This window comes from Manduca sexta, unplaced genomic scaffold (assembly GCF_014839805.1).
Source record: "Manduca sexta isolate Smith_Timp_Sample1 unplaced genomic scaffold, JHU_Msex_v1.0 HiC_scaffold_2266, whole genome shotgun sequence".
In the NCBI taxonomy this organism is placed as follows: Eukaryota; Metazoa; Arthropoda; class Insecta; order Lepidoptera; family Sphingidae; genus Manduca; species Manduca sexta.
Genome location: NW_023593213.1, coordinates 1 through 25,587, shown reverse-complemented (window position 1 = coordinate 25,587; position 25,587 = coordinate 1). Strand labels below are relative to the sequence as shown.

Sequence of the window (25,587 nt, the reverse complement as noted above, 5' to 3'; positions counted from 1 at the left end):
CAAACCCACATTGATTGATTGTTCGGTTCGGCGTCATTATCGGCTACATTTTCAATTTGTACAAACATTTCACCATTTCGTTTTTGCGTAGTATCGCATGATTTATAATGTTTAATGTGTGGATGTTGCGCTAATCGGCGGCGGGATCTCGATACTATCGCGCATTGACAGCGTATAAATTTACTTAATTCTAATCAGTAATCACGTTTAATTTACTACGCGTTCGGCCAAATTATTAAATGCTAACACCGCGTAGTACCGCACCAAGAATACTGATGCGGGAATCTTTTTAGATGTCCAGTACAAGTACATTATTGATTCCGCTGTAAGGGCAAGCAAAAGGCTTTAGGAAATTATAAAACTGGATATAATATATCCAGTATATAATATATAATGAAAATATCATCAGGATCTGTTCTGCTGGAAGTTCCGTACGATATAGAATAATTTATTACGCGATTAAATTAATGTCTAGACGCAGACCAAACCTCACATAAATAAAAGAATTGTATACTGCGATTAATTTATACCTTTTAAAACATACACAATATTTTTTAGAATGTATAAATAAATAAATAAATAAAAATAACATCCGAAAATTAGATGCGTTATAATGTTAACATCAATGTATTCGACAATTCTATTCGCACCGTTTGCGGTCTTCTTAAACAGTACACAGGTAGTGAACTAACATTACAATAAATAAATAAGATTTCCAAACGATTGTACTTATTGAAGCAAAACATATTTTGTAATGTCGAGTATAATATTTATAAAATACATGCAGACTTTAAAATATTTGCTTCGAATATATTTAAAGAATGTGCTTTAAGTATGCTTTAATAAAAGCAATCGGTTTTTAACTGAGCAAAGTTTAAGTGTTGGGAACAGACGACTATTGCTCATGAACTTTTAGAAAACACTGTAGGTACTGCGGACTATTATTAAAAAGTAGTGTAGTAAACCACATTGCCGTCTTAAAACCGTTATTAAAAAAATCTTTTTTAAAATGATATTTTCATCAGCCAGTTTCATTTTTCATCTCTTCGTTTTTGTATCTCTTTTTCTCTTTTAAGAGATTAATTCGCACAATGAAAAAGATAGAGTTATAATATAGGTGCAAACATTTATTTATTTATGTCAGGTTAGCAATAGTTGTTTACACATCCCATAACAAACTGAAATTATTTGGATCCGTTAATATGCGTAACAAACACTTAAAGGCTAACACAAAATGCACAGCTAACGGTTGTAGTATAGCATATTGTTATGTTGAAGCGAGCGAGCTTATAATAATAAAGGCTATTATGTGATTTTCAAAAGTCATGTTAATCATGTCATCTCATTACTGTTGTTGAAAAGTTACATTTAACAATATACCAAATATTTCCTCGAATTATATTTTAACATTATTGCAACTGAAGCCAAGTGCGAGACTATAACTACTAATATACCCCCATAATGTTCATGAACCTTCAGTTTCGCAATAATTTATAGTATAATATCGAAGAGTCACTGTGGCTCAGTTATTGAGATCAGGGGGCGGCTACACGGGCGGCGGCGCGGGCGGCGGGGGTGGTGTGTAAGGGCGGGGCGGCGGATTGACATCCTTCTAAAACGTCTTCAGTAAAGGTTTCATTATGTCTACGAATCTTAATGACTCAAGCAACCATTCGCCCTATTTTTAAAATCAAAACCAAATCATGTAAGGTATATTTAAATCGTTAATCTTTCCAATCGATAGATTTTAAAAGGTTTGTTTGTTTCAATAATATATCTCTCGAGGTGACATATATATTTATATGTCATTTTTTTGCAATTGTAAAGTACAGATATAGTAGCAAGCAAAAACATGGAATATAACAAAAGAAAATAATTATATCAGGTATAGTAATACAAACAAATAAACGAATAATTGATATTAAGCGTAATATAAGCCTTACGAAAGAAACCGGCACCTACAAAATACATTAGGTATTGCTCGAACACTCTGTTTTATTATGTTAAGACAATCGACATACAAAATGCCGAAACACCGTTATAACATTTTCGTACAATGTGTATTCCGCGTTACAAACGTTAAAAAATAAAGTAATTAACGGCAGCGTTTACTCCATTGTGTTACTGACGGACGCGCCGGAGCGTGTCGAGCACACGCGCGCACTTCTCAGACGCACTCTCTCTTTGTAATGTCGACTAATTGCTTTAACAATTACAAACTTCATTTTCAATAATATACAACCCTATATCATAAATGATATAATTTTGCTTCTTAGAGTAGTAAGATAAATACGTAGATAATATATGGATGTGTTTTTACGAACTACTTTAAAGGGCGGAACGCATGTTGAAGAGAAGGTGCGCGTGAGAGATTTCCATCAGAAATGACATTAACTTTTATGTATCGTGCTGCGAGTTGTTATTGATGTGTTCGAAATATGCGCTTTTATTTTGATATTATGAACTGTTGTAAGCTTGATCTATAATCTCCGTTCCACACGAGCACAAACAAGTTGAGTTACATAAGGGGCCGTACTAATGACCCGCATGACACGAGACGTCACCTCCGAGCGCACCACTCGGCACTCAGCGCCCGACACTCAATCCTCAATATTTATACATACACAATTACACTTTTCATTAGCGAAACATTGATAAACAGACATAATAATTATAAAAAAAATAACGTTCTGGATCCTGGATCTCCACGCCACTCAATATTTTGACAGTTCATAATAATCACATAACACACCTCAAAGTATTTATGACAATTGAAATAGGAAAATAGAAAATACCATTTCACGCTAATTTTACGAAGATCACGTGATAAGGCCGTATTACGAGGTTTCACGACATATGGAATAAGGCTCGCGATCGTTCCGTACGCTCGAAAATTATACATCCTAGCTTACTGATATTATAAACCAAAAGTTTGTGAGAAGGTTTGGATGTCTGTATATTTGTTACAATTTAATGCAGAAATAGGTGAACCGATTGGATAAAATTTGGCACATCTATTTTTATGACAATCGAACGGGTATTAATTTATAGCTGATAAAAAGTAACGATTACTCTAGCATGGTGACACCCGTTTTTTATTATTGTTAGTTATTTTATTGTCTTGGTTATTGTTACAATATTAAAGACTTTTAATTTTAGCTTTCACTCTTGATAACCATTGATGCAGTGTTGTATCCAAACTTTTATTGCTTCATATTATATTATTGTAAGGCATCGTATCGGATCCTATTGCTTGGCAACTAGCATTTGAAATGGTTAGAGATTCTTATCAGCAGTAACACGCCGTTATGTAAGTCATGTTTTTTGGATATTGCCGGTGCTTTAGATGTGTCAAAAATTATCATCTTCCTTTTGAGTTCAGTCCTCATAGAATCCCATGCAGAGTCGATGCAACTTAGTTCACACATTAGCAATAGCCACGATTGATTTGTCACCTCAATATATTGTAAGAACTCGGTAAGCGCCTACTGGAAATACGACTGCAAAACGTTTTTCAACGCATATCATAACAATATACAGGTGTACGCTCGATCTTATTAATATTAGGTTCTTATTCGGTGATTCTTTTCGATCGTCTACTGTTCTATATTACGAAAATCAATTTATTTACGATCGATTTAATTATAAGCATAAATAATTAATTGTAAAACAATATTATTGTAATAATATTGTAATCTACAAGAAAAATATATTTTGCGCGTCGAAATCTTTTATACGGTAACAAGTTAACGCGACTCGTGGATCAATTTTCTTAGCCCAGAAAATCACATCATATTTTACCATTATTTTTTTTTATAGAATATATTAAACGTATGAAAGCCAGGTTCATCCCAAATATCTGAACATGACTTCAGTTACTTAATACCACGAGTTCCATTGTGGTGCCGTCTTCACGGAAACACATCGTCCAAGAGGAAAGACTAGCCGGGATGAATCTTTTGTTCGTCTTCATTATATTTTATTTGCTGCACTATATAATATTCCACAAAAAGATCTAGTGTAATTACAAATCGTTAAAACTTTAAACATTGTGCATGCGTATGTAGCGCCATCTATCGTTCCGCTTTTGAATCAATATGTTTGCTTACAAAATATTAAGCTAAGATTTGTTTCCATTCACTATGAATCTCCAGACAGAGAGATACATAGTTTATCTATTTCATAAATAGATGTCTCTAAAAATAATGAGATGTATAATAGTATATTAAAGTTTTTTTTTATCATTACTACGCGAAGTATAAGTAAGAGTTCGTTCAATTGGTGCACATTGAGTTCATAAGAGATCCTTTTGTTTACATGATAGGTATATAGCATATTGTTGTAACTCATAGCGATATCAATATATTTTATACAACGGAGGAAAGGAAAGGTATGAATATTGTTTCGTGAGTATAAGGAACGCCGAGGACTTTTGGTTTCTTCACCCACATGATAGGATCACATAATATTAACATCATTGCCTTGTAAAGTGACTCGATTCTAGAATTTAGACATTCATCTTTAGTTTCAGAGCCGACTTATAAACAACGATGTAAAGTTTGTCATATTAATGTGGCTCGTTTGCCAACCTGTGCTTTAAAAAAATGAACAGGTCCTAACTTGCGCCAGCATATTTATCATCATCATCATATCAGCCACAGGAAGTCCACTGCTGAACATAGGCCTCCCCCAAGGATCTCCACGTCGACCTGTTGGAAGCGGCCTGCATCCAGCGACTTCCTGCGACCCTAGCCAGGTCGTCCGTCCACCTTGTAGGCGGGCGTCCGACCTTTCATTTGCCTGTAAAGTAACTCCACTCTAGAACCTTTCGACCTCAACGGTCATCGGTTCTTCGAGCTATGTGTCCGGCCCACTGCCACTTCAACTTGCTAATCCTATGGGCTATGTCGGTAACCTTTGTTCTCCTACGGATCTCCTCATTTCTAGTATAATATCGTGTGTGTGTGTGGGCCTCATTAAGAGGCTCAAGGTCACTCAACGAGCTATGGAGAGGGCTATGCTCGGTATTTCCCTACGAGATCGAATCAGCATATTTATAAAGTATAATAATTATGTTAGAAACCTAAACGAGAGTTCACGCGATCTAAAAGGGAACTCAGAACCTGCGGATTCTCGGCTCTCATGCACGATCTATCGAATACCCAAGATAAGATAAATCGAGAAAGCAAACATCGAAGTCACAAGCTCGCGATGCATTTCATCGGATGTCGACACGCGCGGCCGTCGCTGTAATCAGAAGCGCAAACATGATCCATTATCAGTGCTGTAATTTTTGAGACGTTTCAACATTAGATATTGTTTATTGCATAATGATAAATAAGGAAAATGCGTACCGAACATTACAAAATGTCACGCGTAGTATAATGCATCGAACAAACAAACGAGTGAGAGAGGATTCCACTTGAACATTTATCACTGTGATGTAACGCTCATGTAGCTGATCACCTCAGTATTACAACTAGTTATGACATTAGTTTATGATTCAGTTATTATCCTAATTCGATCCAGAGACTTCTAGAGCTATAGTATAATATATAAGATATAACCTATTATATAACTTTTGTACCCGACTGTTTATCTAGATATGTATATACAATCAGCCATAAAAGTAGCTGAACTGATGCAAAATTTCAAAATGCATCTACACATTATCTTCAATGTAAATATTATTTATTTTTATCTAAAATAAATTAAACCCTTAGAAGTTTATTTTAGTGAAGATAAAACAACTGTGGTTTAAGACACAAAAGATTCAGGCAATTTGAGATTTACAATTTGTTCAACTACTTTTATAACTGTACATAATTAAGAAAACACACATTGATTAGATGATGAAACTTGGTTGATGAATTTATAAAAATAGTCCCTACCGGACCTTGAACCCGCAGCGGCCGGCGGGCACTCACGTTACGCAGGTTTCCACATATGGACCGCTCTGCTCAGACCACCATCGAAAATCGCGTAACGAGTATATATTACATAAAATATCCTATTACCGTAAGTCAGTATTAAGCTTATGTTTTACAAATATAGTTGCTAATTACGTTTTAAAAATCACAATGTTGATAGTTCCTTAGTAGCTGATTTATTTATACAAAACATCGTGTTCTACACGAGTGGTCTCATACAAATATATGCAATAGTTTATACGTATTTTTTACAATATTAGGTTAATATCAAAATATAATTTCATGTATTTATATATTTTATGAAAATTATGTCGCTTGGAAGGCCACAACGCTCATTTAAATCCGAAATAATTGCTTACAGACCAAATATGCATATTGTAGATTTTATAAACGACTGTACGGACGATCGCATAGTAATTAATAAAAATCAATTAACCAGTAGATTGTTGATCTGAAGCGGATTTCAACATGTTTGAGCAATAAAGATGCGTGAACAAGTTTAAACAAATTACCGAGCGCTCTTGAAACATGCGCGCGCACATTTAATGGGATCAATTAAAAGCCTCAGCGGAGCCTACGGCTAAGGTCATGTGCCGGTGACCGGCACCGAACACCAAGCACTGACAACCGTAGGTACGGGGTGATGGCAATTATAGTTAGTTAACGTTCACATATTATTCGCATTTTCCTGGTTTGTTACCGAAGTACAACTCGCAACTTGCAACCGCAACAACATTGTCCATTTTTGCTTACTTATAGAACGAAGCATCTCAAATACTGACGGAAAGTCGGATACCTACGAGGTGCCGTGGAACATAAGCACGACGTGAAAAGTTCACGCGTCGTCAACCTTTAGATTCAATCGAACATTGTATCAGGGAACGGCAAGGTACACAAGAATCCTTTGAATTAAGTATGTTTGTGTGCATTTAAGGACCTCAGAAACCGAGGAGTTGCTGCGATGATCAGCGACCGAGAGAAAAATAAACAGAGATACCTGAAACCACAACATGTACGCGGCTCACGTAGAAATATTTTTTTCTGAATATTTTTAATTGACGTGTGAAGTGAGCTACGTGACGCACCTTTTCTGATATATAAATCCTGTAAAAAAGCTTTCTGTCAAATGAATTACTTTAATGGTTTTGAACCACCTTCTTTTCTTCATGTATTAAACGTAAAAATGTACGCAGAGTCTTAGTTACTACAATATGTGTAGAAGAGTTATCAAGTCCACCTCCAGTACTATTTTACTACGAGTGAAATAATATTGCAACTGTTTCATAGTGCAAGTTGTCTAGAGTGAAGGATGTCAAGGCGTCTCCATTGTATTAAATACATTTTATTAACACCCAGTGTAAGGTCGCGCCACACATTCGGGCCCGAACACAATCCGCGACGTTGTTTATATTGATATGTCCACGGTTTATATGTTACTGTTATTATCCTTCGGTAGTATAATATGAACGCTACTTCTAGCGTATATCCGTGACTCGTCTAATAGAACTGTAGATTTTATAGCATTTATTAAAGCAATTAGTAAGATATCACGTGCAAATATTCCAAATATTTGTGTTACATCATGCTGACGGCTCACGCTTCGTCCAACGATAACTACTCCCGACTGTTAAAGAGATTAGTGTTACGAAGTTTAAGTTTGGAATAAGTCTAGTAAATAAACCACCGGTTTAGCTGATGGTGGATACTATGCAGGATCATCTATTTTAAACGAAACGAGTTTTCGTACTTAACACATGGGTACTAGAGGCGAAAACGTCTTTACTCTAGATGGCAACTGAAATACGTTTTTATTTTTAGGCTTAGTGGCTATTAGATAATCCCATTGAACATTTATCACTTTATAGAAAAACATTGCTTTCAGTAACAGCGCTTCCTCAGGAGCTCCCGTGTGCCGCGAACAATGCTACTATAGACCAGATCTGTATGAGATGCGCCGGCTCATTCGCGCGTGACGACAATAACAACACAACAACACCTCGCGCTCTACATGCAGACCTCATCCCGACTGATAAATGCGACAACGGTGACGCACACACACATCTGCGTACTAACTGTATCTGTTAACGTAGAATACCGTGGAGTGCAGTCTCGAGGATTTATTTACGCACCACAGTCAACAGTTATAATACTTATAGCGCGCTGATTGAATTCACTGCGCTTGCCAGAGAAGCTGTATACAAAATGATGGTCTGTACGATCACCAGACTCTTACATCATGAAAGAAGGCAACTACGCCGATGGGTTATTTGAACATTTTGACAACACATTTAGACAGAACTACAAACTGCTTTGCCGACTTTTAGTTGAATAGGAAGATTAGAAAGAGATATAATCTATAAGTAATAGTGCATTCTATTTTATCCCAAATACAGAAATAAAATACTATATAATAGTCCTCTGACAGTTTCACTGATCCGTAGTGAAAATGCTATTTTACGCCGTTTTTATATATGGCAATGATATCAGTTTGATCAATTTAAAGTTTAACATCAATACTTTTAAACACGACTTTCCGATGAGCTTAGCCCACAATTCAAAATACGTATAAGTTTATGCTACCACAGATGGCCATGTTAGCAATGGTGCGTATTTTAAGTGTATGCATGGAATCGTACCTTAAGCGGTAAGCGCCGCTCGCAAGGACAAGGTGCCACTAATACATTTTTATTGATTTCAATGCGCGCGTGTGTTTGGGCAGCTCTAACTGCATCTAACGAGCTGCCGCGCTGTTATTGAGAGTAATTGGTGTACGTGCTAAACGAATCGTACATGCACATTACTTGGTATACACTTAGACATAACAGCTTGCAGTCAGTTTGTTAGACATAACTCACGTCACGTTTACTTGATTATTTTTTTATAAAACCCATCGTAAGCCTACATACGTAAAAACATTATACAGTATACCAATCTTCATATTTTGACCTGTGGGGTGGACGAAAACCTTTCAGTAATTAAAAATGACCAGCAGTGGAAGATATATTATAACTAGATATTATTTTCACACACCTCAATGCAGAGACTATACCTGAAATGTTAAATTTTGTACATAGTTCTTAAGAATTAAGTAAGTTATGGATTATAGACATTACAAAAGGCATTTGTGATTTTTCTGCGTGGTTGTTCATTAACTGTGGTGATCGCCCACCATCCATATTCACTAACATTTGCTTGTTCAATATTAATACCACAACTAATCTTAAATAGAGTCAAATAGTTCGCGAACTTAGCCGTTGTTCTAGACTAGTGCTAGACCAGACGTGTGACCTGGAAGGCTCCGACCGACCTCATCAATCTGCCGCCGCAGCGCGCCCCGCCCGCACCCCCGCCCGCACCCCCGCCCGCGACCCTCGCTCATGACTTCTTTATCAATGACCGAGTTGTGCATTTGTTTGTATTTGTGTTGTTTTGTGAGTATTTATCGTCAGCGAGACCTCACGTGTCTTTTGCGAGGTCGCGAGTTGCTTCCTCGTCGCCGAATGTCGCGTTTGACTCTTTGTCTCCAACAATACGATAAATGCAGAGTAACGTTAAATCCAAGTAACATTATTTTAGAAAATCTTATACTTGCATATGCAAGGTGGACAGACATCTAGATAAATGTCGCAGGAACACGCTGGATGCAGGCCGCTTTCGACAGGGCCGTTTGGAAATCTTAAGGGAGGTCTATGTTCATCAGTGGACTTTTGTTGGTTGATGACGATGATGAAATATTCCATAACTAACGCAAGCACACATAAGGTGATGTCTATTCATGAGGAATCGGTATTCCTCTCAGTTTATAGTTTAAAAATTCTATCCCACGCTACTCGTCGTCGTTCGTCATCTTCACGGAATTTTCTAAGTGAGTAATGTAATTGCTATGAAACGATTACTTCTTGATTCTAGTATGACTTCTTTGTGACTCAAGAGTCTACGCTCTAAGAGTCAATCTCTTATCTTCTCCGTTTATTGTGATCTGTTAGTGAAGCAGCATGTTATAATAATATTTAATACAAGGATAAATTATATACCATCGGGTATAATTTATAAAAATATTCCTTTTCTAAAGATAATATAAAATATATACATACATAAACAATACATATTTCTTCACTTAGAAGATATGAAGATATACATGTAACAACCTATGTGAACGGGTCAGCAGTTTTAGAAAGGACGTTGCATGTGATATAAGATATTATCATTACCTAAATGGTAATTTATGGAATGTTTATTGGAAACGATGACCACATACTCTCCGTGAGGAGAAATACTTAGCGCGGTGTTTGCGTTTCAAGTAAATAACGTGTAAATCCGTTATATCTACAAATAATATTACTACAACATATTTGCACGCCGAATGAGCCGAGTGCAATGACATGGTGCAGTATGAGAAGTGCTAGACTCTGACGGGTGAACTCATAATACTTCATGCAAGCCACTTAAATAGTATTGTAAATAATATTATTTATAGTCTGTTCAGAAAGAGAACCGTTGCACAGTGGATCGAAAAGGCAATTTTAGTGACTTAGGAAATAATTTTGTGTTTTTCAATTTTTTTTTCCGCTAATCGCTAGATATTATTAGCGCTTACAATATTCATTCTTAGTCATTTTTTGGTAAACCTTATAGTTTCGGCAAAAAAAATATTTCATGTTTTTAATGTATGGAACGCACTATAAAAACCTACATTTCTGCGAAATCTTGAAAGGTCTTGCTTTGAAACTAGTTTTTACTTAATCCTAATCGGTTCTACTATACTTCTGCACTTCGAACTTCTGCATCGACCTGCCACTTCTCCAGTTATACGAGTTAAAAAAATTGTGAAAATACGTAAATTTGACACAAGATGGTAAGAAAAAATGCTATGGAAATCGCACAATCTGCGAGGTAATGATGAAGAAATGTACCAGTATGGATTATCATCGTTGCACGCCTGGATAAAATGCATGGAGTGCCTAGTCCACATATCTTATCGTTTGGAAGTTAAGAAGTGGAGCTGCAGGGTGACGATAAAGATAAAATCAAGAACAAAAAGTCTGCAATACAACGAGCATTTAAAGAAGAATGCGGTTTATTAATTGATGTAGTAAAGCAAGGAGCAGGCAGTACTAACGACGGTAATATTGCCCGAAGATTTTTTAAAAATAAAGCCACAACAGCGCGTATCTCTGGCATTAATGAGCAACTCATAGAAAATTTTTATGTGATTCTTCAAGCCATTGCATCTGGAGAGTGTGTTGATCATATTCAATTTTCTATATTCTGCAATGAAACCGCAGAACTATATGTTAAATTATATCCTTGGTATAATATGCCGTCCAGTGTACACACATTATTAATGCATGGGGCTGATATAAATAAACATTTTGGGGCCATACCCATTGGGAAGCTGTCAAAAGAAGCCGCAGAAGCACGTAATAAAGACTTCCGACATTATAGAGAAAACCATTCCCGGAAAATAAATAGGATAGCGACAAATGAGGACATCTTCCATAATCTTCTTTTGTCGTCTGATCCAAAGATTAGCCTTTGACCCTGCATGACAAAACAAAATGTATTGATACTCTCTCCAAAAGCCAAAGAATTTTATTAAAATAAAACATAAAAAAATGGACCTTCTGCATTTGCCAACAGAACCAGAAGAGCTAGAATTTATTAATGTAGAGAGTAATTTACAAAATAGTAGTGGTAGTGAGTAGATCCCAAGAGCACACACTTCTGATTTTTCTAAAAAATTATGTGTATATTCATTGTGAATTATCGCTTGCTTCACCGGTGAACGAAAACATCGTGAGGAAACCTGCATACCTGAGAAGTTCTCTATAGGAATTTTGAAGATGTGTGAAGTCTACCAACCCGCACTAGGCCAGCGTGGTGGACTAAGGCCTAATCCCTCTCAGTAATAGAGGAGGCCTGATGGAGGGCTGATGTGATGTGATGTGATGTGATGAGTGAGTAGGTGGGGATAATCCTTTTTTTAATTAAATTATTTGTTGTAATTTTCGCCCAAATATAATTATTAGCTGTAATAATCATCAATTTATTACATAATTTTATTTAGTAAGTGTTAAATTTGCCCAAGATAAAAAAAAAACGTTTTGAAAAATATAAAATATTATCATTTTTATCATTTTTTTCAACTCGTATAACTGGAAAAGTGGCAGGTCGATGCAGACGTTCGAAGTGCATAAGTATAGTAGAATAGACCAAAATTTATAAAAAAAAGTTTTCAAAGCAAGACCTTTCAGGATTCCGTAGAAATTTAGGTTTTTATAGTGCGTTCCATACATCAAAAAGAAGAAATATTTTTATTAAGCATAGTAGCGACCTCAAATCCCACGACGGTTCTCTTTCTGAACAGACTATACCAGCTGTGCGACTTCGGCCGCGTGGAAATTAGTGTCACCAAGGTTTTCCCGCGTAAATCCCGACCCACGGCATATTTTACAACCGCGCGACCTCTTCAACAGTAATCGTTATATTTCATAAAATTTACTTAAAACCATAAAGTACTAATAATCTAAATCTTCCTCAAGTATTACGCTATCTTTTAGTAAAAACCATACACAAAATCGTTTATAAGTATTTGAGAAAATCTATCACATATAGACAGATTTTAAGGACTTTGTTTTATATTATGTATAGATAGATTATTTAGTAAAGTTCGTGCTTGTAGTTATAAGGAGCGTGGTATATTTCAGGTTTTGATAGCTAAAGTGGCGTTATTAGATGCTGCAGATGTCTATAGAGACGGTGTAGTAGTTGAAGGTCACGTTTCTGCATAGTGTCGAGAACAGTCGCGGAACTCGGAACACTTGCACCGCATCGTAATTATAATAATAAGTGAAAGGTTCTCACGAATCGTTATTGGTAAAAACTTCATAAAGTTCTCACCGCGGCGACTGCTTCCATAAACGTGTCGAGCACATCGCTCCACTTCCTATTATAATAACAAATATTTATCATTCTCCTTCTTGGCATTACTACTATTAAGCAATGCCTTAAATAATAATTAGTTACTTTATTTAATCAAATTATTTAGCTGACAACGAGGCAAAATACTAATGAATTACTCATTAGGAATATTTTATTGCTTCCTTGCAAGATTATAATGTTCTTCACAAATTAATATTCCCGTAGAACATATTGTAACACATAACTATCTATTTTATGTCCCAGTGTTATATGAATTATATCACGTATTATAATCTAACTTTTATATTATACCATGCTTTCGCTCCCGGCCGCCGCGCCGCGCAATGAGCGACGCGCCAGCCAGCTTCGTGCTGTACATCGTTTTCTGCGAGTAGGTTCAAGGGAGGGAGGGAGTTGTAGTTAAAGTAATCAGTAGGTCGGATCGACTATCACTTAGTTTTATTTGAGGATTATCAGCATAGTAAACATCTTTTCTTATACTACAAATGACGATAGATTTTGTACTGTATTTCAATTGAAACAGAGTACTTGTTTCTGTATGTAATAACATATTTTTGTGAACAATATTAGGCATATTCTGTTGACATTAAGTTAGTAAAACGCATTAATCGGTAATCCGATATTTTTACTTATTCATTAGCGAACAACAGTAATGAAAGATGTCGTCCAAACCCTGTCCAGAGGTCAACGCAATTACCTTCTCATTGAGATCTCTTATTGACCTGTCCGAACAACTAGTGACCACAAACAATCGCAAACTTATTGAAAAGAAGTTGCGAAGGAATTATAAACACATTCTATGCCAAAATAAATAAATATAACATTATATAACTCCAGCTCAAACACTAACACCTACTCGATTCAAAGCGAGCTTACAATGATTAAGAACCTGCCAGCACTGATTCAAATAAAAGCACGTTGTGAAATATTATAATCCCAATACAAAGTTCATACATAATGAATTTGAGCAGGTGATTGATGTTGCGATCTACTAATTGATTGCGTGATTACTTGCTAACACACATTCAGCAGAGAGACATGCGAAACACTGTACTGATGTCATACCTACTTACTAACTTAAACCTGACGGTAAACGGAATCTCTATATTGCCTTTGAAATTATTATTATTGCGGGTTTTTCTGGCTTTGGTCCCTACTCGATACGAAGTATAGCAAATACTCCCCCTGACAACAAACATTGTCATTAAGAGTATTTTAAAAGAGACGACAAGTAAAAGTTACCCCGTTAGATTATTACCGTTTTATCGTCACTATAAACACTAAACTAGCTTCTATGTAGCTGCTTACAAATGAATACTTGAGCGTCTGCGCGCCCGCAGCATAGCCAGCTGCGACACCAATGATGACTGTCAACTGTCGAGTGTCATAACATTTCCACATGACACGACGAGTAGCGCAGGGAGCACGTAAAGGGCAAGTTGACATTTCCATAAATAACTCATAGTACAACATTTTTCTTTCAAAACGCCGGATGTCAAGTGCGTTGATTATTTCATTGTCTCCCGATTACTACATCGACGATGATGTGCAGACATGCGCTGTCCGACTCAATGTATACATCATAAAGTATGCGGTTAATGCCAAAATAAAAAACAAAACAAGTTTAGATGATAATATGAGAATTAAGAAACTACGAAATAGTTGTTATCCAATGACACCTTACTTGGAACAAATATCGGTGACATTTTTCTCATTGTGTTATCTAACTTTAGGCTTCTTGTATTAGGCACAACAGCCATGGAAAGTGCTGAATCTCAGTGAATTCGCGATCATGTCATATATTTGTTGAGTTTGAATAAAACGTTCTATTTCATCAACTAACACAAGACTATTCTGGTGTTGTGATCTGCTCGCGCTTGACGCGAACCCTTCGTTTATTGAGCTTAAAGGTTTCTCGTTCGCAAATTCACGCATAAGCTTTTAAGACTTTAGATGCTTACAGTCTAGATGCCCTTTACTCACATCGTGCTTTTTGATAATATGTCTTAAATATCGTCTAATAAGTTTTAAACTTGTTTGTGATATCATCTTGAATTGTTGCTAAGTTGATATTTATTTAACGTTTAAACCGATCTTTATAGGTTGTAGAGCTCCGACTATTGTCATGTGACTCTTGATCTTAATTCAAGTGTTTGGTATAAATGACATTCTCATTCCCTAAAATGTGTTGTATGTCTCGAATGTTCCTTTGTTTAGAGAAATGTTAGCAAACATGCTTCAAGGACACTCGCATCTCACAACTTGTATATATAGTATGTAATTATAAACTTAATTACAGAGTAGTTCAGTTTGAAATCCGACGCACTGATAAGGTAGTAGTAATGGACGGGTTCCTGAGTAACAGCGTACGGAAACAGAAAAAGTTCAATTCGATTCAGAGTTTAATAATGAATTATGATGCATTTATCACTTGGATAAATGATTATGTTGATAAGTTTCGCTTCCCCTAGGGGTCTCAGACCTGCGACGCTGTGCATGAAGTCAATCAACCGCTCAGAGCGGGACTCGTCCGCGCCATAGTGTGACGCACTTTAGTAAACGCGCGTTGTGCGTAAACAGCGCACAATCATAATAAAAGCACGTGGAGCTGTGCCAATTACTGCCTTCATAAGCAACGCGAGTGTGACGTCACGCGCGGTACGCTTTGTGTTAACAACATGGTTTTTCCCATTTGTTCCTCGACGAGTAAGCAGAGACATTAGTTGTTTCAGGCACATTTTATTATCTAAATACCGCAAAATGTATATCAGTTGAAAATCCCATAATTATATCTTGTCCTAAAAATATATCCAAACTACTATTAGAGGTCTGAGTTCACTGCTACTGAAGTAGTGATCAATGAAACCAGTGATTCAAATTGATTTTGAATTTTATGTACAGCCACAGTCATCGCGATATAAATCATAATCCATAGCAAACCTTGCCCATTAAAAGCTACTATGAAGTGTCAAGGCCCGTTCTGTATACACTTGACGTGGTAACTGCCATGAATTTCTGACAATTACTTAATGGTGTGTAAGGAAATATCTGTTGCAACACAAGATTGATCTGAAGATGTCGTGCGTGCTCGCCGCTGTGCGGTCATTACGCTACTACAGAAATACATACAACGTTTACTCAGTCTCGACTCAGCGCTAAAATATATCGTAGGTATCAACTCTCAGGGAATTAAGCCACATTTCGATCTGCAATACCTTATCAATTTATAAATAAAATATCGGCGGATCAAAACATGTAATAATTTTCGTGAGGCCTCGATAATTTCCTTACTACCTTTGCATTCTCATTCCTTTCATTAAGTTAGCGATAGCGATTATAAGTTAGCGATGCAACAACAATTCCTCCAATGTTTTAGATTTACCGTGCCGGTTCGAGGTTTGTACCTTCGGTCTTTTCATTGTTGCAAACAAATCGCTCGCTTCCAAATTAGTGTATAATAAATAACTATATAGTTAGCAAAGCTCGGTGCTCGGCATCGCATTAGTTTTATTGCGCAGAACAGTTCCGTGCAACCTTTGCGACACGACCCGCGACCTAGCGATTCGCAACAACTGGCTATGATGTAGTAATGAAAACTGTAGGATTGCCTTGACCGTCTAAAAAACAGTAAACGGCTTCTTTACTACAGCTACATAAAACTTCAATACAAGCTTCCGTTGATAATTCTCGAAGAGTAAGTACAAAAACTGGCGCGCCACAGGTCTTAAGGCTGGTGCTACACAATATTGTTACCACTCAGTCTATAGCCCCATGTACATAAAATCCCATCACACCATAACAGGTTCAATTGGGATCGATTGCAATAACTCACTAGTTTTTTGTTTGTTGCCCAATAATTTACTTAACAATTTGTATGAAGTTTAGACATCCTCGTTCGCGTTCCTCATGTCTCCGCAGTAATAATGATAAGGTTGCGACATGCTCTAACTGGTTCAGACACGACGTCGTTATGGCTTGACATGTAGATTAGCATCTCGAAGCTATCTCTGTACAGAGCTGCGACGGATGATCTCTCATTACAGGATAACGTGGTGGGCGGCGCGCACCGCCCGCGCCACCCCCCTCCCTCTCCTTGCGCCTGACGCGTACTAACGATTCGCAAAACACTACACACCGCAATTAAGCAACAAATATTATATTACCTTCCCACCCCAATATCTCTACGGCTACCGCATACCAAAAAGGGGTAGACTAAATTATAGTGACTACACGCAACATTGGAACGAAACTTACGAAAACTTTAGAACTGTACGGGGAAGATATACGAGTACACTGATAGCCGTATACACGATACAGGTAGCTATTGTTTACAGGACAACGTAGTCCACAAAACCAAGTCATATTCTTTGTGAATTAAACGCTTTTTCTTTAATAATTTTTCAAATAGGGAACTTAACAGTATTGACTTGTACAAAACTCTTGAATACCACATATTACTACAAGCGCAATAAATCGCGGGTGTCCGAACTAACGCGTAATTAAAATTAAAATTCACCAGTACCATCCTCCGACGAGCGACCCGCGCCGCCGCACCGCGCCGCCGCACCGCGCCGCTGCCGCCGAACACACAAGGTCGCGTGTAAAATATACCAAACATTAAACCCACAATTAAATATATAATAATTCAGACAACATTCGAATATGCACTCTGAATTCCTTCCCCAACATTTACATTGCGATGCGCGATTTGGATAAACCCGCTAATCTATTGGACACTCAAACGCTGACGAGTTTCTAAACGCAGAGATTTGAGTTTCTTTAAACTCGCCTCAATGGCCGTATGATCTCATACTGCAGATTTCATCATTATGAGAGTACCTTTTTAGGAATTAATACCCATAATTCATAAAGGCACGCACATATTATTATTATAGTGAATTATACATTTTTAAATTGACTCATTTATAATAATTATATTTTATAATGTAAGGTTCTTTTTCCTCTCCTTTCAACTTCACTTTTTTTCTACAAAGCTGGGCGGCACACCCGAGAATACCTCGGGAATATTATGGATGTTTGTAGGGGACGTGGAAATTATAAAAAAAATGATGACCCGTTTACCAGCACAATGCTACAAAATATAAATCAACACGTGCAATGTGCACATGATTGTTCAACTACGTTCGAATGCGTTGTAGCGACGCAATAGACAAATAAACGCAGCGCTTTAGATGTCGGTGGAGAGGCACCCTCGCGGCGTGCGCCGAGCCGCGCCGGTATATAACCGCGCGGACGAGCAGCTCCAGCACAACCGCGCAGACAACCAACCATGAGATACGTTAGTAGTGTTATCAATATATTATACCAATATCAGTTATCAGTCAGCGCCGTGCGCAGTGACCGCCGCTGCGAGTGCATTCAGTGTTGCGTTTTCAGTAATAGTATTTGACAACATGACCCGGACACCTCAAACCGCGCCCGCGTTGTCACCGCGACCGTCGCTGCGATGGAATCCACGCCGCCGGCTCGAAGCCCTTCACATAATCTCATACCAAAAGCTTATCTGTCCACAGATTAAGAAGCGTCGCGATAAAAGAATATAATTTGGAAATAACATCCTGGCGGCATCTATTCCATTGCAGTGTGGGATCCTCGGATCGGTACCAGTGAACAAGGCAAATTAGGATCGCGTTCGTAATGTTATGCCGACTCTGTGCAATAGGCTTGCACAGAGTCGGCTACAGAGCAGGTCGCTTGCACGAAGATATTACCCATGTACCGCTCACTTTGAAGAGAGAATTTTTTTTTAACACCAATTCAAAAATGTATTTCAAAAACAAAGAATTGTGGTGTGATAATTGCGTTTATATCTTAGCGCAGTGGTTGAAGTATTAACCTCCGCGCCTTCAGAAAAAGCATTCTAACGTAGAACTAAAAAAAAAAATTTTCCGTTTGTTGTCATTGCATTCCGTATTTCCCGTTACTGCTCGGTATATTTAGGTTTTAGTATTCGTGTTCGTGATTACGCGGTTTACTATTAAAAAACAAGACTTTAAATAGTCTTTAACAACGCATTAAAATAAATACAATCTTCTATTCGCTGTTCTCAGTGATTTTTTTTTTGTTATTATTGCAGAATTATATGCGTGTCAATATTATGTGAGCTACGAATACGCATTAATTTTTAAAATAATTGATATAAATTGGTTTCGATAACTACAACGTTTGAATTCTCAAGGAGCCCTTCATTTGCGATGAGACGCGGTGTGTACCAAAGGTGCGGCGGACCTTTTATCGGCGCTTGCATAACTGGAATTAATTCAGACGCGCCTCTCGTGTCCTTTGGATCCTTGCTTCGAGCGCATCCGACCACTTCCGAACTCACACGAGGAGGAACACCCAAATAAAACCATTTCCAACCGGAACCGATTGTAAACCCCAAGCACCGAGTCATCGCGTAACGTCGCCGATCTCATCCGAAAGGTCAACACGATTAAACGCGTAACTAAAGACACTTATTAACGTTTTTGCCGTTCATTTAATATAATTATTCCATTTGCATTATAGGAATGTGCGCAAAATGTTTTGCGGCTTACACTACAAAATATACTTTTCGTCACAAACTTTATACAATAATGTGCGGAATTCTGTTCTAGTAAACTACTCATGTAAATTATTGTCTTTTCATAATGGCTTGCTGATAACTGCTCAGTGATTCAGCAGCTATTGGGCGAGGGGTGAAGCTACCCACGTGACGCATGTAGGCGACGTCAACAATATAACTTGGTATTTGCGTACATGTCGCGATGCTATCGCTTGAAACAGTACACATAAATAGGAATTAGCAACTGTTACCAGCAGCTATATAAGGCGGTCACCACGAGTGTTAACGGTCGAGGTGCTGCACCAACCGCCGCGCCGCCGCAACAATGTGCCAAATATAACACGCGGAATTAGCAGCGAAACAAAACAAACGCTTCTGCACAAACTTATGCAAAAATATAACATTTAAACCCTCTCTAGACGCAGGAAATGTTTTCAGAACCGCGCGCAGACAAACTTGCTCCCTCGCTGATTATAATCATTATTAATATTATTATAATTAGCATTTTATGCTAAATTTGTTTATCCATAAACTCACAATGACGCTACATTTTAAAATAGTCATTTCGTTATGTATTCTGTTCGTTAGCTGAAGGAATTTTATTGTTGTTTATATTAATTACTTTATTTATACATGAATTCAGAATCGATCCATGCAGGTTGTTTAGTTTCAGTGGTGTGTTACATTAGGGTCGTTGTGTGTCTGCAGCTGATAGTCCTCGCAGTAGCGTCGCTGGCGGCGGGCGCGCGGCTCGACCAAGATATCTACCTACCGCCCGGCGCGCACTCCGCGGGCGGCTCGGTCGGCCTGCAGGCGCCACACGCCGCGCCACACGCCGCGCAACATGACGCCGTGCAGATACTCAGATACGAGAACGAGATCAACGAGCAGGGATACCACTACGCGTACGAGACTAGTGACGGCACCAAGGCCGAACAGAACGGTCAGTACACACTACACGATATTAGTTATCGCACTCTTAATAAAGTAATGACCTATTTCAAAATTGTTAATTTGTGGCAGTCGTGGGAAAACTATTTTTTTTGTATACTACCTTTTTTTAAGTTGCTATAAAATTAAGCTTATTAAAGATAGGTAAAAAATGAAACCTATAACATGAAAAAAAAGGAAAAATCTAAAAGGTCGCTAGCAGGAATTGGTTGTTTGACGACTCCCACAAATTGGCAATTTTGGAATGGGTTATTATTTTATTAAGTGTGCGTTATGTAACAATTTTAGTAAAATATGTTACTTTTTGCGAATGATTTGAAAAAAATATAGATAGGCTTGAAGGCGGGTGAGCTACCAATCAAATAGCGGAAACTCGCCCCCGTCCGTCATCCTAATTGTTACACTAATTAATTAAATTATTACCCAGTAACTGTTTGTGAAATAAAATTTTGAATTTTGTGAAACAATTTGGAAAAAACTTAGGTAGGCTAATAACACTCTCTGACACAAGCAGACCATGTGTTAATGCTTATTTGGAATTGAAACAATACTATGTAGTTAGTAACATTCTCCGATAACGAGCAGACGCCATGACACAAACGACGAGGTGTTAAATATTAAAATGATGTGAACAAACCTATTGGTGCAACTTATTCACACTCAGAACAAAAAATATCTAACTAATACCGCGTACTCACACTGTGTCTAATATTGATCAACCATTACACAATATTGGAATTCGTTATTTAATTTATTTATTATTGTTAATATTAGTTGTAAAATAACGAATGGAGTTAATTTGCAGGACAAGTGATCCCGGGTGCGCAGCCCGAGGAGGGCTCGCTGAAGGTGGCGGGGTCGTACTCCTACGTGGGGCAAGACGGGCAGACCTACTCCGTCACCTACACCGCCGATGACGGCGGGTTCCACGCAGACGGCGCGCACCTCCCCACCGCGCCGCCCATCCCCGAGGAGATCCTCAAGAGCCTGCAGCTCACCGACACCAAACACGGTCACTATACCACTCACACACCCTAGGCCTCACTAACACCATGTAGTCATTTCATCCTCGTACATACCGAATTATCGATGCAGCGACCTAAATATGTATTTGTATATCCACAACTTTCAATACCATACTTTACCATTATCAAAGGCATTGTCGTCAATTTTTAAAATAGTAACTCACTAATAGTTCGGAATGAATCCCCACGAGTAGTTGCGAATGTCGCCGCCCTTCGGCTCGATAATAACATCTACTCGACAATACCTAACATGAACTATTTGTTGTAACATGACGTAGTAAGCTCTGGACAGAGTATAAGTATATACTCTGTTATCTATTTAATAGTGAGTATACAATATAAGTACATAGTATAGTTACTATGCGGTTAAATCTCTATTTACGCTAGATGCAAATGCGTGACCTATTAAACTGAATATTTTAAATTGCAGATCAATACAGTAGCCAAAAGAGCAGCTACGACGCTGACGCGGGATACTAAGCATGCGTGGTGATCGAACAAGGGGGACGAGAAGGGAGAGGGGGCGGCGTACTCAAGCGCACGCACTCACGCTCATATGTATATTATTTTTGTGTTCGACGCGTGCGTTTGAGTGCGCGACCGGCGCGAAGGGCGGCCACATGTGTTCACTGTTAGTAGCCGCTACTGTTAACTAATGTAATAAACTTGTAAATACCCACCAAACTGTGATTTCATTCCACACCGAGCGGGCGGTCACGAATCCCGCGTTTAACTCGTTTAGTATCAATGATACTAGAATTTCGCAATTGAAAACATCGATTTGGATTTTCATAGAATATCATTATAGCTAAAACTAAGATTATGTAGTTAAGTTAAACATACACTATGCCGGCATGCAGCTATAATACAACTAAAATAACACGATTTTCAATATAAATATTATAGTTCTAATAGCTATGACGAGTTTCAAATTGAACACTTTCCTTTTTAAATTTAACCGAAAACACAGGGCATTACAAATGAAAACCTCTATTAAGTATATCAGATCTCATGTGACACCGGTGAGTTAAATGTATCTAAATTTGTTAAATTATTAGGTAGTAGCTATTAATATAACGTTTTATGGCTCATTGAAGTAGTTCTCAATTTATTTATTCAGGACCATCAACAAATAAAAATAAACATAAATATTATAGTACATTTATTATGGTAACATTTTCATTGCGTCTTTTATAACAGATGGACACATCAGTTATATTATAAACTAGCTTTTGCCCGCGGCTCCGCCCGCGTTATAAAGTTTTTCAGGCTAAAGTTTTCCGTTATAAATGTAGTAGTTTCTCGGGAGCCTATGTTCTTCCCAGTGTCTGAAACTGTCTCCACACTAAATTTCATCTTAATACGTTGGGTAGTTTTGAGTTTAACACGTTCAGACAGACAGATGCAGCGGGGGACTTTGTTTTATAATATATTTTTATAGAACTTTAAGAGGAACAATCCCGTCATACATCATTGTTGCATAACCTTAACCGTTTACGCAGCGCACGCAACGGAAGCTCTCAAAACTAATAAATTGTCCCCGTATTTGCAACATGTTTCATTACTGCTCCGCTTCTATTGGTCATAGCGTGATGATATACAGCCTATAGCACTCCACGAACAAAGGGCTATCCAACGCAAAATAATTTTTCAGTTTGGACCGGTAGTTCCTGAGATCAGCCATTACTGCTCCGCTCCTATTGGGTATAGCGTGATGATATATAGCATATAGCAATCCACGAACAAAGGGCTATCTAACGCAAAAAGAATTTTTCAGATTGGACCGGTAGTTCCTGAGATTAGCCATTACTGCTCCGCTCCTATTGAGTATAGCGTGATGATATATAGCCTATAGCACTCCACGAACAAAGGGCTATCCAACGCAAAAAGAATTTTTTAATTTGGACTGGTAGTTCCTGAGATTAGCGCGTTCAAACAAACAAACAAACAAACAAACAAACTCTTCAGCTTTATATAATAGTATAGATATGTACATATTATTACGATATGGTAGGAAAATAAAATTATGTGACGCACATATTGAGAGGTTAAGCAATAAGCACTCCTTTTTTTGTTGTCGCGGACAAAGTGCCTAGTATGACTACCGCCCAGCCTTTGTGGGAGGTGACTGAGCGGTTATGTTGGGGTCACCGTGCTTTAAGATTGGGCGTTGCGCCGCCCGGATTTGATGTCGACCTTCAGGCGACCGCTGGGCCGAGACCTAACCTGCACGGCACACCTAAAACTCCGCGTTGGCCCTCTTCGGCGCATTAGGGACGGTTGCAGGCCTCCTCTGACGTATAGTGTCTAAGACTTCGTCCGCAGCCGTCCCTGCGCGGTGCCGCCTAGCGGCCTGTCTTCTATAGGGGAGGGGGGTCTCAAAATTGTATAGTAGTAATAGTAAGTAACTATATAATTATAAAATCGCATATTATCTAAAACTTAAAAGTCTACCTGCAGGTACGGTTTTTTTAATATTTACAGCAATTCAATTACTTATCACACAAATAGTGTATGATTCAACAAAGGGCTGACTTCACTATTCTAATTTTATACCTACCCTAGTAACTTGTTTAATATCTACGCACATAAGTAAGAAGAAATCAGTGTCCGTTGTTCAAGCAGTCGTTAGTTAAATCGTATAATGCTTATAATTTGTTTTGAGTTGCAAATATTTACTATGCCTCGAAAAACAAACTCGGAGCGTACGTGCAACAATGTATATGTATACATTACACCATGACGTGGTGTAAGAGTAGCGTTACCGAAAAGAGGACTGGTTATAGTGCTTGTGATTCCTGACATAATGACACTAAAAAGCCCATCGAATGAATACGACTTAACTAGGTTTTACTTAAATTTCTGTACTGCATCACGTGCGGATGGATAACTTAAATTAATAGTTAAAATAAAATAATTAAAAATGTTTATATTTTTAAAATCGTAATGTAACACGAATATACTATATCAGCTGACAGGTCAACGATCGTGGACAGCTGGTCGTGCCGCGCGGTGCAGGCGCAGCGCGGCACGGCACAACCGCCGCCGCTTGTCGGCATTTGCTTTGTAATATGTGCCCAGTACCTACGTACGCGCAATACCAATGCGGCTGACAATCGCGATCTTTAGCGCTAGCCGGCAGCCAAACTAATAATACGTAAATTAGCATTGTCTATTACTTATTATCAGAAAAAATACCATGTGCATAGAACCTCTTCTGCGTACCTTTTACCTACTTACAAAAAACTATGGTCATTAATTTATTGAATGCCCTAGTTAAAGTAAGTACGCAAAAATACTAACATAAACTTCCTAAAACAATTAACTATTATCGACAATATAAAACACATTTCCACCGAGCGCGAAGAAATCTATAAGCATCACAATAAGTATAAATATCCATCCATGTGACCTTGAGTTCGGCTTCGCTCAAATATCGGGAATCGTAAGTAGGTACGTGTGCACTCACGCTCAACGTAACTACTATCTATACACCGTGACTTTGTTGTCGTTTTGGAACCGAAAAATTTGAATTCTATATCAATAGTAGAAGTAAAAAAAATATCAGTTTAATAAAATTAAAACATTTTTTTTAACATTAAAATGAATACTCGTTTCCGAATAATAAATGAGAACTCGTGATAACGCTACTACAAACACTACGATTGGTCCCATTCATAACTAAGCGGCAAAATATTCTTCAAAAAATAGGTACAAAGAGAGACCGCCGCGCCACGTCGCGTCGTCGCCAATCACGTGCACCCCTGATGTACCTATACCATGGCACGGCGAGTGCATACTCCCGCGCACCCCCGCCCGCGCGCCGTCCTTCAGTCAGTAATGCGACAACGCGCGCGATTAGGGCTGTTTTGATTTCGTAGCCATGCGAAAATGAGTCGTTAGTATTCAATATTCAAACGTGGAGTATTTGTCAATGGTTCAGCTATACGCTGTTGCTAAGTAAGTACAATTTGGAAGAGGTTAGGCGGTTGTACTCCCAGCCGGATCATTTGAATGCGCTGCGACTTCACGGGATCGAAACTCCTCAAGTTGAATTCACTCCCACTATCTTGGCTGCGCCCCCAGCGCCTCTTCCACGGATAATTCTGCGCGCCGGCTCATGTGCAAGGCCGAAGACGGCTGAATAACTCGCCGGATAACGAAGAGGACATTT

General features: G+C 38.1%; 1 protein-coding gene across 1 annotated transcript; it reads left to right on the top strand.

Moving 5' to 3' along the window:
* Window positions 1-18,149: 18,149 nt before the first annotated feature.
* Window positions 18,150-22,097, top strand: LOC115447248 (flexible cuticle protein 12). The gene is made up of 4 exons (XM_030174240.2): window positions 18,150-18,171; window positions 20,146-20,380; window positions 21,194-21,400; window positions 21,844-22,097. Exons 1-4 carry the CDS (start codon window positions 18,163-18,165, stop codon window positions 21,891-21,893), a joined length of 501 nt encoding a protein of 166 aa, XP_030030100.2. The 5' UTR covers window positions 18,150-18,162; the 3' UTR covers window positions 21,894-22,097.
* The last annotated feature ends 3,490 nt before the right edge of the window (window positions 22,098-25,587 follow it).